General features: G+C 44.9%; 1 protein-coding gene across 1 annotated transcript in view; it reads right to left on the bottom strand.

The window, feature by feature from the left end:
* The window catches only part of adgrb1a (adhesion G protein-coupled receptor B1a), a 62,492-nt gene that overhangs the window by 15,915 nt on the left and 26,381 nt on the right, over positions 1-20,196 (bottom strand). Inside the window, exons 9-19 of the mRNA XM_076281265.1 lie at positions 18,985-19,179; positions 18,701-18,769; positions 18,479-18,587; positions 16,366-16,509; positions 14,343-14,412; positions 13,299-13,401; positions 11,686-11,729; positions 7,906-8,032; positions 2,316-2,419; positions 1,445-1,547; positions 81-231 (exon numbers count right to left, since the gene is read on the bottom strand). Of these exons, the coding sequence (XP_076137380.1) occupies positions 81-231; positions 1,445-1,547; positions 2,316-2,419; positions 7,906-8,032; positions 11,686-11,729; positions 13,299-13,401; positions 14,343-14,412; positions 16,366-16,509; positions 18,479-18,587; positions 18,701-18,769; positions 18,985-19,179 (1,219 nt within the window). The remainder of the gene's footprint in view (positions 1-80; positions 232-1,444; positions 1,548-2,315; positions 2,420-7,905; positions 8,033-11,685; positions 11,730-13,298; positions 13,402-14,342; positions 14,413-16,365; positions 16,510-18,478; positions 18,588-18,700; positions 18,770-18,984; positions 19,180-20,196) is intronic.

The following is a 20,196-nucleotide window of genomic DNA, read 5'->3' as shown; positions in this document are numbered from 1 at the left end:
GGACAAAGGACGAAGCAGTAGGGGACAGGGTGGACAAGAGAAGAGGGCCAGGTGAGATGACTAGAGGAGAGATGTCTCACCCCAGCCCAGACAGAGGAAACGCTTGCGTATGATGCGGTTCCTCAAGCGGCCCGTCACAGCCATGTAAGACTGCCACGCCTCTGTCAGCACCCAGCAGAAGGAGGAGAGGAAGAAGAAGTGAAGAAAAGCAGCCACCAGGGGGCACACAACCTGAGAACGCACAAGAGAACAGAAAACAGACAGAGAGTGAAGAAAAGCAGCAACCAGAGGGCACACAACCTGAGAACACACAAAGAACACACAGAGAACACACAGAGAACGCACAGAGAACGCACAGAGAACACAACAGAGGGGGGTGAGAGATATTGCATTTCATAGGAGAAAGAAGTGGGAAAAGAAAGGGGGGTGGTAAAAAAGAGATCCAGGAGTGGCAACAATACAGTAGCAGCAGATATTAGTGTTGGTACAGGGCTAGCCTTTGCTTTACATTTACTTACCTACACCCAGGCAGTATTCTGATTAGTGTCTTTGCTCCATTTACATCCAGTTTTATTCATTTAGCAGACACTTTCATCCAAAGTGTCTTACAAATGTCAATTACATTACAAGGGCCATTGTCGCCAGAGTAAGACAGAGTTAAGTGCCTTGCTCAAGGGCACAACGGTGGAAGCCAGGATTTGAACCTACAACTTTTCAGTCCACTGCATGCATGCCCATCTCTTTAGCCACTACGCTACCGATGCCTCATTAGCCTCATTAATCTTGTCTTTCATAGAATGCTCAGACTAGCTTTGCATCAAAAGGCTTCTGTATGTTAAAGTAGGAAGTAGGCATTTTTCATTAAGGGACATAGCTTGGGTTTCCCCAAGCTGCCTTGTGCGCAATTTTATTCGCCCTGCTAGGCAGCCTGGATTCAATGGACCAGATTTTCACCTCAACGAAGGAACCACGTTCGTAAACGTAACCGTTCGTAAACCACGTCTCAAATACAAGAAAATGAATGTGTAGTTCCCAGACCCCATTTCAATGAGATGAGGTCTGGCATTATCCAGGGTATAAGGGACACTGACTAAAAAAAAAGTCTTGACATTTTCTCATTCATGCTTGACTTTTTGTCTCAAAGAATTCACTGAATACAGATTCTTTGAAGTCATTTTTTGACACGTACTCAGCTCTAGGCTTCTATATATAGATGTGGATGTGGATGCATCCTGCAGTGAGGGTACTCAGCTCTAGGCTTCTATATATAGATGTGGATGTGGATGCATCCTGCAGTGAGGGTACTCAGCTCTAGGCTTCTATATATAGATGTGGATGTGGATGCATCCTGCAGTGAGGGTACTCAGCTCTAGGCTTCTATATATAGATGTGGATGTGGATGCATCCTGCAGTAAGGGTACTCAGCTCTAGGCATTGAGGGTACCTTGTTCCGTGTCTGTGTCTGCCCGATGAGTATCAGCGCGTTGGAGGAGATGATGGACAGGCAGAAGTTGATGAGGATGACGGAACGCTCTGAGCGAATGTACCTGCATAAACACAGACGTTTTAAAACCACCCAGGCACTTTCTTAGATCACACACTGATACACACAACAATACCACCACATACTAGCTCCAATACATACAGTACACACACACACACACACACACACACACACACACACACACACACACACACACACACACACACACACACACACACACGTACACACACCAGTTTAATCCATTGCACAAAATTGTACTCTGTACTGGTCTACACAGAAGTATACTCTACGTGCTAAACTGGTCTTGAGAGATGTGCAGTCTACACGCTAAACTGGTCTTGAGAGATGTGCAGTCTACACACTAAACTGGTCTTGAGAGATGTGCGGTCTACACATTAAACTGGTCTTGAGAGATGTACAGTCTACACACTAAACTGGTCTTGAGAGATGTGCGGTCTACACACTAAACTGGTGAGAGATGTGCGGTCTACACACTAAACTGGTCTTGAGAGATGTGCAGTCTACACAATAAACTGGTCTTGAGAGATGTGCATTCCACATGTTAAACTGGTCTTGAGAGATGTGCATTCCACATGCTAATCTGGTCTTTTGGAAATTGGTAATTTGGAAAATCCTTCTGCTGAGCTACACAGCTGAATGAATGCAGTGTCATTAACACTGCTATTTCTGGCGTCTGTAGCCGGGGTTTGCGTAGGCTAATTTTTAATGTGTGAAATCACTTGCTTGCTTGTGTGTGTGTGTGTGTGTTTGTGTGTGTGTGTGTGTGTGTGAGTGTGAGCTTGGGTCTCACCTCCACACAGACACATAGATGATGATGAGCAGCAGCAATGTGAGCGAAGACACGCCGCATCCTACGATCAGCGTCACCGATGGCATTTGCGTTTTATCCATGTTCTAGATGGCAGACACACACAAAACACACACAAATACAGAAACACTTAGAGAGCAGCATAAAAATTAAAGAGAAGCATGCACACCCAACCCCCCCCCCCCGCCACACACACCCCTCCACGACACATACACACACAGACACACACACTAACAGATGCCTGTGCTGTCAGCACATTTCAGGCAAACATTGGTGTCTAGTTTCAGTGCAGTGCAGTACTGGATCGCGCTGGCTACTGTTTGTCAGGGCCTGGCGGAAGGACAAGGTCACTTCAAGGTGACACTGTGAAGGGAGGCAATTCTTTCAGCAGAGCATGTATCTGTTTGCTCTGAACACTCACTGGAAGAACACATTCTCCAAGTAGGGCAGGCAGACAGACCATTTAAACCTTTGGACTAGTACATATATGCACAAATAAACAGTCACAAAAACCTCTGGGAAAAACAATCTCCATGGTAGCAGAGCTATTGTCTTGGTTGCTATGGCGACATAACAGGATGATGGTGTCCGCTGCTGAGGGACTGTACCTGGCTACATAGTGAGGGTATCTGCGTGTGTGTGTGTGTGTGTGTGTGTCCATGAGAGTGTGTGCGTTTGAGTGAGTGTGTGTGTCTGTGCTGTCTATCTGAGTTAGTGGATGTGTTTGTCTATGTTTGTGATGCAGTGCCAGTCCAATCAGAGACTTGTGATGTGCTTTATTCCGAGCCCAGACACACTGCTACATGGAAAGAGCCATAAGCCCTCTAGACAGTTCCAGACTGCCAGACATTACTGTGTAGAAGGAAACACACTCCAATCTGCTCAGAAGAACGGATGCTAAAAAACTCAAATTCTGAACCTGTGCACGAGGGAAGGTCAAAAATGAAACTATTTTATTATAAGGAGTTCACACAAAAGAAGCTAAATGAAGAGAGGATAGACTGAAATGCTGTGGTCCCATTCTACACAAAACAAAAGCTTTTTGAACATTAACACAAATAATGTTCTAAATTAAATTGATGTTAAGAGGTCATTGACATCCAGACACTACTGCCAATCTGCCATTATCTCTGTAAAAGGCAAACCCTTCAAACGTCTTATCCCATGGTCACTTGAAACACCCCTGTTGTTTTAGGTACCGTATAAACAAACAATGACATGTTGATGATACTGTGTTGGACACATCTAAACTGAAAAGATCAGGATGGGTCAGGAACGGTAGGTGTTTGTGATTAAGGACATGATAGCATGCAGCTACAGTACAGTACATAACATAGCTTGAGTTCTGTGGGTGAAGTTTCTTTCCCTGTCTTTGCACAGAAATTAGCACATCCATGCACACATCAAATCAGACATTAACACACACGCGCGCACACAGACACACACACACACACAACCTCCAGGCTGTCTGTCTCCTCAGATGGGACCAGAGTGATGGCCAGGAATTCCTTAAACACACACACACACACACACACACACACACACACACACACACAAACGCCCATGCCCCTCTCTACATGCAAAGGGGGTTAGCATAATTGGCTGAGTTTATGGCCCATTTTTTTCCTTCTTGCGGCTTGATGTGTGCGCTGGCTCAGAGTTAATTAAATGGCTCTAGTTAATCTGCACTGCAGTCACTCCTCCCCACAGAAACAAGATCATGGGTGTGCAGGGACGACAGCCTCCGCCTTCGCCACAGCCCTGCAGAGACGGTCAAACTTTTACAGCCTCTGGGCCAGGGATGGGTCATGAGCGGACACCAATGCCCCCTTCCTCCATAACAACGAATAGTACAAACTGCCGTTTAGATAGATAGACACTTAGATATGGGAAGAGAGAGAGAGAGAGGACTTACTGTGACGAAAGGTCTCTAATCTAATGAAAAAATTGCCGTGAAGGACTCTGTGTGTGCGTGTGTGTGTGTCTGTGTGTGTGTGTGTGAGAGAGAAAGAGAGACAGAGATAGTGCATGTGTACACATCCGTGTGTGTATGTGTGCTTTTTGGGTGGGTGGATAAGGGATACTTAAATTCATCAAGGTTTTCATGGCTTACTTGCGGCATAATTGCTAACAACATGATGCAGCATGGCCAGCAGTAGGCTGTTATCCTCATTGCTTCTGTGACCTACTGCTCTACTTGAAAACGTGCTAAGAGGTTATGAAACACATACCCTGTGTGTGTATTTGTATTTGTGTTTGCAGTAGTGTGTGGTTAGCTTTTAAGCATCACACTCACTCATATCGTCATGATAATGGCTTTACACACCAGCAACAAAGCCCAGGGGTCCAGCAGTGTGGACGCTTCTATGGGCTTAATTAAAACGATGACTCTTCACACAGAGGCATAGCAGATATCATGGCTACTACACACTGAAAGCTAGCCATTAGCCAACCCAGGCTTATTTCCACACAACATTGAAGTATGTACTTCACATTCATAGTTGAGGTCAAATGAATTAAAAGGAATTAAATTCATATGAACATCAAAAGCTATAGGTATTAAAAGCATGTCTTGTACTTTTCCTCAGAGAGGGGACAAAATGGAGCCGTTGAGTGCAAGGTAATGGGCTGATGTGGAAATCTAACCAGTTCGGCAGGTGTGTCCAGGCATTTCACCTCCAGCCCTGCCCTGGACAGAAGTTTGATTCTGAGTGGAAATGACTGTTCTTAGCGAGCACTTTGCTGTCATGTCAAGCAGGATGTCTGAGACCCTGTTCTGAGCATGCTGTCTGGTGGATGCTACACCGCCCCTTCCAGTCATCAGCTGTCATTATGGGAAATGCCACTGTGACCTTGAAGAGCACTTCCTCTGGGACTGTGTTCCTGGTGACACTAAACACCAATCAGTCCTCAGCAATCCTTTGCAATTTAACCCCATGTGTGCCTCCCGAAACTATAATGTGTGTTGACACCCTACAGTAGATATTCTACCCATGGTGCCACAGTGGTAGAATCTGTTCTGTAGAGTGCAGTCCATTAGCCTGGGTTTTTCCATGCTGCCTTGCGCGTGATTTTATTCACGCTGCTAGGCAGCCTGGATTCCATGGACTTCATTTTCACCTCAACGAAGGAAACAATCACAGAACGGAGGGGGGACAGCAAGACGATGACGACACACTGAAGCGGTTATGAGCTACGTACAGATGCATTTGATAGACATTCGTAGCGCCCAATAGACGGCTCTGGGCATTCGTAAACCATTTTTCAAATACGAGAAAATGAATGTGTAGTTCCCAGACCCCATCTCAATGAGATGTGGTCTGATGTTAGCCAGGCTAGCAGTCCATAACAACCGCAGGGAAAACAACACATGGAGATTGTGTGTGTGTGCTCTCCGAAGGCTGCAGCCAAACTGTGCTGTACACAGCAAAAGGGTGGGGGGGAGTCTGAGTGCGAAGGTAATGAGTAAGAGTAGAAGACAGATAAAGACAAGGAAAGATGCAGACATGTGGGATGACAACAAAGACAGGAAGTTAGACTGGGCGGTAATGTGTGTGTGTGTGTGTGTGTGTGTGTGCGTGTGAGAGAGAGAGTAGTCAGGGTAGGCTATACATTCTATAGCCAGTGAGGGGGAACGGGAGACAAGAGGGTTTGGATGAATGCACAGACTAGAAAAATGTGTGAGACTAGGACTGAAGAGCAGGATTCGGCTCTCTCTGCTTTTTGTTATTCCAAGGCAGTAGGTGGAGAAGGGAGATGCAGACAGAAAGGAACTCAGACAATTTGTGCGACGGCAAGTGGCTGCCGCAGGAATAATTAGCAGCTCAACCAGCGGACTCTCGGAGGCCTTCGACTCTCCTCCCCGAGCCAGCCCCTCCTCGACTCTTCAGGAGCGGAAGAGGAGGAGCCGGCACCCCTCCCCCTCCTCTCTCTTCCTGGCAGCAAGAAGGGAATGAAATCGCCACAATATGCTTCCCGCAAGGCACATAAACCACAAACTGTGACACTCACCAAATCGCATGCCATCTGCCCCAGGTAGGGCCAGCACGCACAATGGGAGAGGGCTGGCATCGGCATGCAGGCCTAGCATCCATGTCTCACACGTACACACAGACAGGCCACATACACACACACACACACACACACACACACACACACACACCTATGGAAGGCCTGCAGCAGCTTAGTGTCATGATTCTAGGACTAAGGGCAGCTGCACAGATCCAGTCAGACTGGCTAAAACCCTTAACAGCAATCCAACTATCAGGAAGTCAGAAATTCATTTGACTGAGCTACATCAAAACACAAACATTTGTGGACAGACGCTGGTGTGTGTGTGTGTGTGTGTGTGTTTGTGTGCGTCTGTGAGGTTGTGTTTTCTTTCCTCTTCCACACCATTATGCAGGTATATGTTTTTTTTTCTCTCTCCCAGACTGAGGCAATCGCTGGAGTGCTCTTAAGTGCTGTCTTTGATCCACTGCAATGGCAAGGAAAGCTTAAACGGGGTGAAAAAAAATATTCCTTGCTTCCGCAGGGGAGGTTTTTTTTGCTTACATTCAATCCTAACCTAAATCTCCATTTCCTTGGCTCTGTGTCCTGTATGTGGGCCAAGCAGCACAAAGACACTGTTACAGAGTCTTCTAGCTTTAAGAAGGGCCTCCCCTGGCCAGGCTGTTTCCAGGGCAACTAGTGAACAAACCTCTTCTGAGGCAGTTTCCAGTCTAATAATAACTAATCGTACTGAATGAAAATGCAACACAAGGGCAAGGTCTTTTGCTTCCATCTGAGTCAAATGAGACCAGATTTGACCATTTAAACTCAAACACTCTCCCTATTGTGTTTGCAATCTTTAAAGACTGGGGTGCTCAGAGAATTGGAAAACATACGGACACAGGCAGAGGGGAATGGCAGCTATAGCCAAGTGCATGCTGCTTGATATGACAAAAGATGGACACATTGAAACTGCATTCACATAGACTGCCAGTGCTACAGGAAATCAATTCCAACGCATTTATTTGAAAAGAAATAGAGCACAAACTGTAGCCTAAGCATACTGATTTTAACCATGCATTCACCACTACACTTTCTACTAAGAAAAGGCTAGTGTAGGCTAACTAGCTGACCGAAATTATAATGTCAGACTGATTTTATTTTCATCACATAATTCATTTCGTCACCAACAACCTCCTTTACCCAACTAATGTATGCTAAGCAAATGCATATGACGAGTAGCAACGTCTACCTTCCCTGTGTGTAGGCTACACATCAATGAACACCTCATTTTCGATGTGTCTTCCTATTAAAATAAAATCAACGGTTTCTTTCTCACGTATGGAATTCTAAGGTGCCTTTTCCTTTACCCTCAATCAAATAAAATCGCACGCTTGTCAGTATAGCACTGGTAGGCTATGTCGCGAGAGGGAGGGAGCGTGCCTTGGAAGGATCTGTTGATACAGAATGACAATGACGCCTATGTTGCAAAACCGCTAGCTTGGTTCACACACAAGAGAGCAAACACGTCCACTCAGAGACACCCAAACACAAAACAGCACGAAGAAGGTGGCAGACTTACCATATCGGGATTGAGCCGTGCTAAAATGGCGAAGGTGGACAGTCTGTCACACACGCATTTAGTACGGAACGAGTTGACAGACACAGCTCTGCAGCTTCGGGTAGACCAGGAGCCGAGGAGTGAGGAGCTGCGGAGAGAGAAAGATGCGGTGAACGGAAACGGAGGAAAAGCGCACTAAAATCCCCGATGTTAAATCGGCTATTTTCCTTAATCCGTTTTACTCTACCCGCTGCATGCGAGCTGAAACACCAGAAATTAGACACACAAAAAATGGGGATGTTCGGACGAGCTGATGCAGCCAGCACCTCAGGCTTCTACACAGCTAGGTTATTACAATGTAACTGAATAGAGAAAAATGCCCAAACAGAAAAATGGACAATTATTATTATTATTATTATTATTATTATTATTATTATTATTATTATTATTGTTGCGGTTGTTAATAATAATAATAATAATAATAATAATAATAATAATAATAATAATAATAATGCCTATAGGCAATCAAAAAACATTATATTTATACCCTATATATTTTTTTCTAATAGGACCCAATAATGCAATAATAACACGATAATAAGACTCACACGTTGTGAGATATTTTTGGAAAACAAAGCTGTTTCCAACATCAGTAGACTTCCCCAAAGTCATCTACAGGGCTCCGAATGAAAGGAAATATAGTGGTTTTGCTCAGTTTTGTACACTGGAGATATATGGTCATCTGTCTTAAAACACTTCCTAAAGTCTCTAAGTGCCACTCCCTTCCCGTTTGTAAGCAGGTAAGTGGGCTTACAGGTAAACAGAAGACAAATCAGAAACACCTTATTTTCACTGTCCCCTCAGCCTCAGACAACCCGTGTTTGACCTGAGATACTGTATGACCTCCTGCTCTTTTCTCAATGTTTAAAGATGCAGTTGACTACATGTGTACATGTGTGTGTGTGTGTACCCCAAAACAACTCTGAATATTCTGTCATAGGCATATGGTAAATGACTGGCAAAAATATATTTTATAGAGTAGGCCTACACAGGACCTTAACATACTTAAATTAAGATTAAGCAGCATCACATTTATGATTTCCTCGCTGGTGGAACACACTGCCAGTTCCTACAAGGGCAGGGACATCCTTCTCCATTTTCAAAAAACTCCTGAACACCCAGCTCTTTAGAGAACATCTCCTCTCATAGCACCACTCACAACAAGTCTTGCTGGTCCTAGCACTCACCAGCCGTCTTGAACTGAGACGTAACAGCACTCACCGATGCACTTATTCTTACTGTACTCTACTGTTTCTAAACTGTTCTTTAAATTGTCCTAAAATTGTTGAGAATCGCTTTAAAACTTAAAATTGTTACCATGTTGTAAGTCGCTTTGGCTAAAAATGTGTCAGCCAAATGTAATGTAATGTAATGTAATGTAATGTAAATGATTTGTGTTTAAATGAAACAATCAAACCACCAACAAATGTCATGTTGTCTCCACGGTAAATGTACAATGTGTAGACAAATATCAAAATATGCAAATATCCTCATAAATCTGCCTTGCAGTTCATAAATCAATCCTGTATCGCCTTGCAATCTTTTTCACAGTCGTTTCTAAAACTCTGCCTAGTGTGCCTCAGCTGTTATAACATCAGGACCAAGACCAGCTCTTGGCAAGCTGGATGGGGGAAAAAAAACTCTTCCATCTCTTCCCTCACCACTGACACAGGATGGCTTTGGCTCATCAGGTTACCCATAGTGCACTGGGGCCCGATGGCAGCATTGGCAAGGTTACCTACAGTGCACTGTTGCGCTGCAGTGCTAACGCGCAGGGTTACTCACAGTGCAATAGACTCACAGTATGCCTCGGGGGCCACAGGGAGCTAAAATGGGAGGTAGCATTAGCGTGATCGGGCGCTTGTAGCCCCGGAGGGCCCTGTTCCCTGCAGAGCTAACGTTAGCACATCATCCTCACCCAAATCCAATAGAGAAGCCACCGTACAGACTCTGTGGATGATACGATTAGGCCTCTCATCGGCCACGCAAACATACAGACAGGCTCGCCACTGTGTAATTGGATCATTTGTGTAGCAGTCCAGCAGCCCTGACTGTGAGAACATTGAGTCGGATGGAGTGAGCCAAGTCTGTATGAGCCGAAAAGGGGAAATCCCATCCCAGAAAACTGGCAATACAACCTAAATGTGAATAATAATGGTAAGGACAAAAGGACACAGGACACTGTAGGCATTAGGACACTGTAAGCATTAGTTAATAATGAATGATTATTATAATTAACTGTGTATCTGTCAAAGGAGTAGGATGAGTAGCTGTTGTTGTAGCTCTCACAAACACCAACAGATTGCTGAGTGAAAATGCCTTTGGGGAAATTCACTCATACACTCAACACACACACACTCTCTCTCCCTCTCTCTCTCTCTTTCTCTCACATACACACACACACACACACACACACACACACACACACACACACACACACACACACACACACACACACACAGAGAGACACATACACATACACACACACATACACACACTCACACACACAAACACACACACACCTCAGTTGTTATCAAGCCGACGCTCTCTGACAAGGACGCCTCCTAAGATTCCAATTTCTACCCCAAATATTAACTCATTAATCATATCTGCTGTCCAAGATGGATTTTAATTTTGCTTAGAACATGCCCACCACTCCCCCTTGTCTCCTCCCATCCATGTACAGCTAGATTACATTTCTGTGTCCTCGTCCAATCTCTCTCTCTCTCTCTTTCTCTCACTCACTCTACTGTCATTAGAACAACTTTCTTTTGACTTTCCAACAACTCCTTCATGTGTCTGTTTTCTGGCTCCTACTTTTCTCTGACTCCTCGTTTGACTCCCTCCTTCGGGTTTTGTCCCTCGGTGAACTTCTCTGTTCCCCCTTAAGCACAGTAAAATGCAGAGCATTGGGCTGTATTTTTTTTTTGTATTTTCTTGACTGAAAGAAGCGAATGCACCCATCTAAATGCAAATGTCCCACCTACACTCCAATGAGTAATAGGCACAAGATGCTCTTCAGTCTTTCTTACTCCCCCGTCTGAATCCTTCTGTTTCTCTTTGCATCTGAGTTTAAGGCGTAAAGGTCAGAGAGACCTGATGAGGGGCCCTAGGGGCCCAGAGAAAAACACACATGGCAAAGACAGTCTGAAGCGTGACTGCGCAGTGGGCCTACATGTTTCTAAAAGGTCCTAAAACTCCAAAAACATAGTTTTTTTGGTTTCTTTATTCTTTTGGTCTTTCTCTCTCTCTCTATTTTTCTCTATCACTCTACCCACATTCCTAGAGCTGTCCATCCCATGCTTTCTCTCCCCTTCTTTATTCTTCATGCTACAATATAAGAGAGATACAGAAAGCAAGAGAGAGAGAGAGAGAGAGAGAGAGAGAAAGACAGAGAGATTTGTAATTTCCCACTCGCTCCATCAGCGTCAAAACAAGGGATAGCATACTCACATTGGCATCACTGTCTTTACAACACACACACACACACACACACACACACACACACACACACACACACACACACACACACACACACCTCCTTCCGTCACAGCCTGTCAACTTGTGTCTCATCAAGATAAACAACCCTTGAAAAACAATGCTGTTTCCTCAGGAGTTGCCTCACCCTGTGGAGGCCTGGCGTGGAGGCCTGAAATGAATGCCTAAAGATGACTGTGTGTACCCACAACAGATAGACTGAAAGTAGTCACCAGACAGACTGAGAGAAGACGCCAGCCTCACCTGTCACTCTCGTCCCAGGCAATACAGGTCTGGTTCGTGGTGCTCTGTAGGAGAAAACAAAGGACACAGATGAGTTCAGGGTCTGACGTCTCAAACTTGACTAAGTAGCTGTCAAGTATGTAGCTATCATCTGGTGCAATGTGATGATGTGAATGTATGAATAGGCCTACATGCAAAATATATGTAGTATATATATATATATCAATATACATATCGCAAAAACATATTTGTCAAGTAACTACTATCAATGTTTGTATGTCCTGTCCAAAACAACCACCACAAAACTGGATGTGGTTAATCACACAGTAGTCAGTTATAACCAAACCTTTGAAGTTCACAGAACGAAAACAAACCTTTTGATGTTTTGCTAGGAACAGAACATTTTATGTTCCGGAACAGAATCGTTTAAATAATGGTAACCGGTTAATACTGTTATTTTTTCGTTCTTTGACAAGATTTCTGTGCAATATGACTTGGTGAGGTTCACTTCCCATCATTTCATCATCGGGATAAATGTAATAGAGAAGCTTGCCACCAACAAGTAGCCTAATCAAGATCGTATCCCAAGCTGTAGCCTGTCTCTCAAGCTCAATCATAAGAGGTATATATTGTACCAAGTATTTTACAAATGTTTGGTTTTAAATATGAATTCTATCTATTTAGATAGGCTATGAATTTCCAATGCATTGTTGTAAAAATCTGCTGGGTCAAGCAAACGAGAATATAGCCAGAGACTTTCTAATGAGGAGACACAGCACTCAAAAAACCCTCCATAGAAATGCATGGGGTTAGTTTGTATGGCCGTTGTCTACACATATCCCACCCCTTCCTCGGCAAAACGTCAACATGTGAATACATTGAGCCAATCGTGTGGAGTGATGTGAATACATTGAGCCAATCATATGGTGTGTTGTGAAGACATCTTCCCAATCATGTGTTGTGAACTCGCCGCTGGAGCAAGATTGGTGTCGTGAGGCCTTGCGCACGCGCATTTCTGCTGAATAGGATGCCCGATGAGTGCCCAAAAAACGTTGCTATATGGCCGCCGAGTGGAGGGACTTGCTTAAAAGGACTTTGATATAGCTAAATAATGCTGGACAGCTAGCATTGACAATACCTTGCCAATAAACGACACGACAGAAATTTTCCTTCTCTTAATTCATGTACAGGTATAATACTGAAAAAAATGTAGGCATGTCAGAATTACAGTTATTCCGCATAATGTAGCCTATAGTGCTTTTTTAATGTTTGATGATAAGATAGAGAGTTAAGGAAAATATGTAGATTAACAATATATATAAGTATAACTAAGTATGAGTAACAAAATATATAAGTCCTAATGATCAGCCTATTTGTATGTCCCATGGCTGACACGGAACGTTATTAACCGGTTTAAGAAGTTATTTTTTTTTTCTAACCGGTTCAGGAATGTCAATTTTAGGGTTGAACCGAAAGCCGGAAACATTAAAATACTGTTTCTGTTCAGAACCATACAATTGGAAAATAAATCTGGTTCAAAGCCCTGGTTATAACACAAGTCACACAGGAATTCCACAGAATAGTGTAAGCCTTTGTGGTTGCTAGTTGCTACATAAGAAAACAAGACTACTCACATTGTAGGCGTGTGAGAACTCAATCTCAATGGGTGTGGATAAGGGACCTGGCGTGGGCTTGATTGTCACGGAGACCACCTTGGAATTGAGCACGGTGTTGTTTCTATGCAGGAAAGGGCAGACATGCAGGTCTTAAAGCTCACATCAAACCCTGTCAGCTCCATCACTCCCCCCTGCACCTCCATCAGACTATTGGATCAGATCACAGAGTCAATCTGAGCTATTTTTGTCTTCACAGTCCCCCCCCCCCCCCCCTTAAACAGCTATTCCACCCACTTCCCCACCCACTCCAGTGTGTTTCTCCATGTGATCAGGCAATGCAAATGCCTGGGGTTGCACAGGCTCTCCCACGACAAACCACTCGGCTCATTTCTTCATTTCTTCACAACTTATCAAACATGTGAGGATGTGAGAGAGCAAAGTAGGGAGAGAGAGAGAGAGAGAGAGGGAGAGAGAGAGAGAGAGAGAGAGAGGTAGAGAGCAATGACAATGAGAACTAGAAGGGAAAAGCCTCCTGTTCACAGATGCATGAATGCAGATTTTATTTTGAAGCGGTGTCTGTGGGAGGATTGGAGGGGTCTCTGCCATGTGAATGCTACTTCCAAACATGTGTTTTCCATGTTTGCTATGGTAATAAGTCTCCCCCATCTCGAGTATGATAAAGGGCCCTTGTGCTCTGTGACAGCTGCTCAAATAAAAGTTTAAAATGGCCGTACTGTACAGTCCACAAGGTGTGGAATAAATTTAATTTACATGCATGAAATACTTAACAGTGTTCATACATTATTTATTCAAAAAGTGAGCTAGTTTAGAGAGTCTCAACTGGGGCCACTGCAGGCCAATTTAAGTGGTAAATAGTACAGAAACCTGCTCACATAGCAACAAAGCAGAGTATAGCACTGGGGGGGGGGGGCAGATAGTGAGAGAAGAGATAAAGAATGGATAGACAGAATTCAGGGAAAGGAGAGAGTGTGAAAGATACTGTAGATGAAGAGAGGGAAAAAAGGTGGATGGAAAGGAAAAAAAACAACAATTAGCTCTCACCTCCCAAGGGACAGGATGCTACCCAGATCTTTGTAAAGGACGATTCCAGTCACAAATGATGATGTATCATCTTCATGGGTTCAACACATAGACACAAACACAACAACAAAAAGGATCATTCAACACACAAACACACACTTGTTAAAACATTGCATTGAAAAGATGGGGTAATCCTTGTTTTTGGCAGGGAACGTGCCACACAATGTGTGAACAAGTGCGTGGTTTGTGCTAAAAGTGCTTGCTTTTATCCAGCCCACCCCCCCCCCCCCCCCATCCAGTGTTGGATAATGCTAATGACTTCACATGTGTGTGTATGTGGGTTTGGATTTTATGTGTGTTTATGTGTGTATCTGTGTGTGTACGTGTTTTTGTTTCTGTAAATATGTGTGTGTGTGTGTGTGTGTGTGTGTGTGTGTGTGTAGGGGTGTTGGTGTGTCTGTGTGGGTGTCCGAAGTTTGTGCCGCTTAAGGTGAGTAAGAAAATACAGGTCACCCTGTCTCCCTCCCCCACTGCCAGTGGCTCACAGCAGTGCTGGCCTACATACCCAACCATCTATAAACGCTAAACACACATGCAGGCACAGAAACGCAAACTCACACACGTACACACACTCACACATACACACACATGCAAAGCCACACACAGTGAAGAATACTCTCATTCACACATGAATACAAAGAAACCTGCAGCCACACACACACACACACACACACACACACACGCACGCACACACACACACACACACACACACACACACACACACACACACACACACACACACATACACACACACACACACACACACACACACACACACACACACACACACACACACACAAACATGCACACACACACACACACACACACACACACGAGTAGCAGACAAATGGTAGCACAATCATCTGTTTCCATAGCAGCCTGAATTTGCTCAAGGGCCAGGAAGAAATATGCATGGAGCTCAAAAAGATTAACACAGCTAACTCCAGGAGCCATCAAAAATTTAAACTGCAGGACTGTCAAAGGAAGACAAGGCTCAGGGCCTCAGGCAAAACAAAAAGGACACAGGAAACACACACACACACACACACACACACACACACACACACACACGCACACGCACAAACACACACACGCGCATACACACACACACACACACACACACACACACACACACAAACACACACACACACACACACACACACACACACACACACACACTTGCATGCATGCATATACACATTGTCCCATCTGCTTTCCCATCAACATATACATACTCTCGCTCATAGACACACAAACACACACACACACACACACACACACACACACACACACACACACACACACACTCAAACTGTCTGGCTTACGCTCTGTGATTGCTGGGGAGATTGCCAAGCTGTGTAGGCAGCGGCTGACGCTCTGGGCTTTCAGCTGCGCTCCCATGGGCACTGGGGGGAACAGCGTGTGTGAGTGTGTATTTGTGTGTGTGCACGTAAGCGTCTGGGCTGCCCACGGGGGCTGGCTATGCCTCCGCTCTGCCATGCTTTCTGGCCTATCTGTCGATACAAACGGTCAGACTCACTGGAATGGAAAAGGACAGAGGCTTCAGGCGATGTCATTTAAAAGGGAACACACAACACCGGTGTGCTTGTGTTTGTGTGTGTGTGTGTTTTTTGTGTGTGAGAGAGTGAGAGAGAGAGAGAGAGAGAGAGAGAGAGACAAAGGGAGGGAAACAGGGATCACACTAATCACCCACTCTCAATGTCCATTATCATTCATCTCTTTCAGTGGTCTTTGCATGGCAAAGAAGTAAGCATGGAGAGGCAGGTAGCCAGTGTTGTTTTAGTATGGACTTGCTGCCCATGTCTATTAAAAGGGTCTCCTTACAGTCAGGACAGAGGAGATGTCCAGCAGAGAGGAAGAGATGGGTCAAGAGAGGTAGGAAGACACTGTGGGCGATTGCAACAGGAAGTCCTGTTATGGTTGCTGTGAGGGGAAGCTCTGTGATTGGATGGAGCGGCCTCACCTGACTTGTCAGTGGCCAGGACGTCTTTGGATACGGTGACACGGTCCTCAGAGCTGCGTGCCCACTCCACCATACCCCTCCAGCCCTTCATGGGGAAACTGATGTCAGCAGTCCCCGACACCGGCCGCTTGTGGATGCTCAACACTGAAGAGGAGGAGGAAGAGGAGGAAGAGGGAGAGGAGGAGAAGGAGGAAAAGGAGGAAGAAGGAGGAAGAGTAGGAGAAATAAGAACAGAGGGTAGGAGAAGAAAAATGAGGCAGAAGAGGAGAAGGAGGAGAGGAAGAGAATGAAGAGTAGGAAGAGGAGGAGGAAGAGGAGGGGGAAGAGGAGGAGGAAGAGGAGGGGGGAGAGGAGGAGGAAGAGGAGGAGGAAGAGGAGGGGGGAGAGGAGGGGGAAGAGGAGGAGGAAGAGGAGGGGGAAGAGGAGGAGGAAGAGGAGGGGGGAGAGGAGGGGGGAGAGGAGGAGGAAGATGAGGAGGCAGAGGAGGGGAAGAGGAGGAAGAAGATGATGGGGGAGAGGAGGAAGAAGAGGATGGGGAAGAGGAGGGGGAGAGGAGGAGGAAGAGGAGGGGAAGAGGAGGAAGAAGAGGATGGGGAAGAGGAGAGGAAGAGGAGGAAGAAGAGGAGGGGGAATAGGCGGGGAAGAGGAGGAAGAGGAGGATGGGGAAGAGGAGGGGGGAGGGAACGGAGCTGAGATGTTAGCAGAGATAGAGAGAAGGGACAACTGTTTTTATTGCTCTGAAGACAGCAGACGGAAACTCTCGTGCCATACATGACAAACACCCATCTGAGAATTCACAGTTACTGTGGGCTGCAAGACTGCACATTTGAGATTATGGCTGAGAATTCTAAAGAATACCATGGTAACCACAAGTGAGTGTGTTATCAAGCCCTGAGTGCAGTGGACAGTTCTCAGTGAGCCCTATTTTAGGGCTGATATCACTTTATCTAATTCATCACAGATAGCAGCCTTCCTTCAAAGCCTCCTTTGAGACTGTTCGATCTTATCGGCTAGAAATCCTCTGTCAGTGCCTTTACAGTCCACCCAATCATTCTCACTGAACCACTCTTCATCTTTTTTTCCATCTCCCTCTACTCCTTGTGCTGTGTGTGTGTGTGTGTGTGTGTGTGTGTGTGTGTGTGTGTGTGTGTGTGGCTGTGTGAAGCAGATAGTAGCCAACACATCCTGACACAATATTTCTTCTGATTCCCCCCTCCTTGTAATACTACATTCTTATGATGCCTTTGCCATGTGTCTGTTTGTGATGGACAGCGATGGGAACAAAACTGTGTGTTTGTGTATGCAGGTTTGTGTGTGTGTGTGTGTGTGTGTGTGTGTGTGTGTGTGTGTGTGTGTGTGTGTGTGTGTGTGTGTGTGTGTGTGTGTGTGTGAGCATGTTATTTGGGCATGCGCGTGTAAGTGTGTATCTTCTACGGCGGCTGGCAAGCGTGGTGTAGGAGGATGAGAGAGGAAGAAAGCAAGAGAGAATAAAAAAGTATTCAAGAGTTCAATCAGGTTGTGTGGGTGTCTTTGAGCATGTGCTCCCCAGTCCCCCCTTTCAGTCAGACCTAGACACCCTGAAAGTACCTGGGCACATTCACAGGACTTCAAACAGCACCTCACTGACATCACTAAAAGCTTCTTGGCACTATGATCACAGGCAGACAGAGACACAGAGAGAGAGAGAGAGAGAGAGAGAGGGGGAGAGAGAGGGATAGAGAGAGAGACAGACAGGAAGAGTCAGATATCGTTCAGAATAGCCTAGGAAGTCTCTCGTTTACTGTTACTGCCACAGATGGAAGGCTTTTAGGGAACTGTTCTGGATTTTAGCCTGGTTGCCTTGAGCCGATATATCACCCTGCTGTGACCAGCACTTTGGTAATAACCTGTTAATTCACTGGAGCCAGAGATCAGGGTGAAAAAAAGCGTGTGGAAAGAGGAAATAATGAAGTGATACCCTGACACTGTGGTCATACTGAGGAGAACAGATCATGCAGACCTATACTTTCATATTCTTTTTAGAAAAGTAACATTTCTCCTGGGGATGGGAGTCATTAAATACTGCTTCACCCTGTGACTGCTGAAGGAGAGAGAGGAAGTGGACAGGATGTACCTAGGTTGTCTGTGACCTCGTAGGTGTCCTGGAAGTCCTTCATTCTGAAGCTGATGACATCCACAAAGTCGTCCACTAGACGGAAAAGCTCCTTGATGTTTGGCCCAAGCTATGTGAGTGAGAGAGAAAGAAAGAAGATATCAGTGTTTGCATGGCCAAATTATAAGTGTATGAGAGAAAGAGAGAAAGAGGGAGGGAGAGAGAGAGAGAGAGATCACTCACCAACTCTGCTTCTTCCCATTTGTCTCTGTTCTCCTCCATTAGCAGGTTACTCACTGACTGGACAAAGTTCTGTCAGAGAGAGGCAGATTGAAATATGTATTGTGATAAAGAGAGAGACAAGAAAGAAAGAAAGAAAGAAATAAAGAAAGAAGGAAAGAAAGAAGGAAAGAAAGAAAGAAAGAAAGAAAGAAAGAAAGAAAGAAAGAAAGAAATGGGAGTATTCATGGACCAATCTCCCAGGCTATCTGAAAGATTGACATGGGTGACTTAAAAGTGCTGCCAACCCTCATGTCCAGGCTGCTGGGACTGTACTGGACTCGTCTGAAGATCTCCGTCATGTTCTTCAGCACGTCCACAATGGCCAGCAGATCACCACTGTAGCTCGTCCCATCGCTGGATGTCACCCTCAGCTTGGTCATGACCTCGGAGACGCCATCTCCCACAAGCCCCCGTTGTGCTTTGGACAAGTGTTCACGAGTCTGTGGAATCAAAAGTCACAAAGAAAGAGGACCTTTATAGATCCTTTATAAGATTTTAAACCAAGTTTGCTGCGAAATCAGAGACTTACTGACCAGGACTTGGATTAAAGGCACCCTTAACAAGATTTGCTGTCAGGGTCCCCCTACAGTTGAGAAGCGCAATAATAAACTAACTAAATATGCGTCTTTTGCAACAAAGCATAAACATAACTTCAATATAATATAGAGGGAATGCACCGACAGCAGTCTGTAGAAAAATTCCTGTAGCATAGGATTTTTCTGTTACAATTCCGGAGGGGGGATGGGGGGAGGGGGGTTTCTACCTGAAACTAGAGAGTTACTAGGTCGGTAATCGCCTACAAAGAGCCACTCAGACAAAGTCAGAAGTGCCGTTCGTCATGTTATGTCGTTATGTGCCAGCACTGACAAGCATTCAATAATCAGTGGATTTTCTTGAGCGGTGCAAACAAAAATAGAACTGAAGCACAATCAACACTGTGGTGATGAAAGAGTTTGGTGCCGGTGTGCGGCGCTAGTGTGAGGAGTTGTACTGAAAGCAACGGAAAAGCACTCACTATGAGTTGTTGGCCTCTTAAGACCTCATGGCTTTTCATCTCTCAAGCATTTTTATTTCTACATTGGATGGATATTTTTTCATCACGGTGAAAAAGGAAAGGACTGTTTTTTTTTTAAGGGATTCTAAATAGTGCTAGTTTACTTTATAAATTGTACGATTGGCCTTATCTCCTAGATTCAGTGTCTGCAAATATGATTTCATCACATAGGCACAATTTCCGTTGACAGCATCTTTTACTGTCCATATCAGAACCATAGTCAAGCATGACTAATGTCATAGGTAAACTTTACTGGCATCTCCTGTGACATTAATAATATGCTACACAAGTGCCTCATGTTCTTCTATATAATTGATTTTCTTTCTTTTTTTAAAGTATATATTTTTTTTTTGGGGGGGGGGGCTTTGGAAGCGAATGGGAGAGAGATCAGGGGTGGGATCCG

This window comes from Alosa pseudoharengus, unplaced genomic scaffold (genome assembly GCF_046254945.1).
Source record: "Alosa pseudoharengus isolate Yale_2024_CS ecotype anadromous, Long Island Sound unplaced genomic scaffold, YU_APseudo_1.1 YU_APseudo_1.1_scf_12, whole genome shotgun sequence".
NCBI lineage: Eukaryota > Metazoa > Chordata > Actinopteri > Clupeiformes > Clupeidae > Alosa > Alosa pseudoharengus.
The sequence above is the reverse complement of the archived record's forward strand: the minus strand, read 5'-3'. Positions and strand labels throughout refer to the sequence as shown.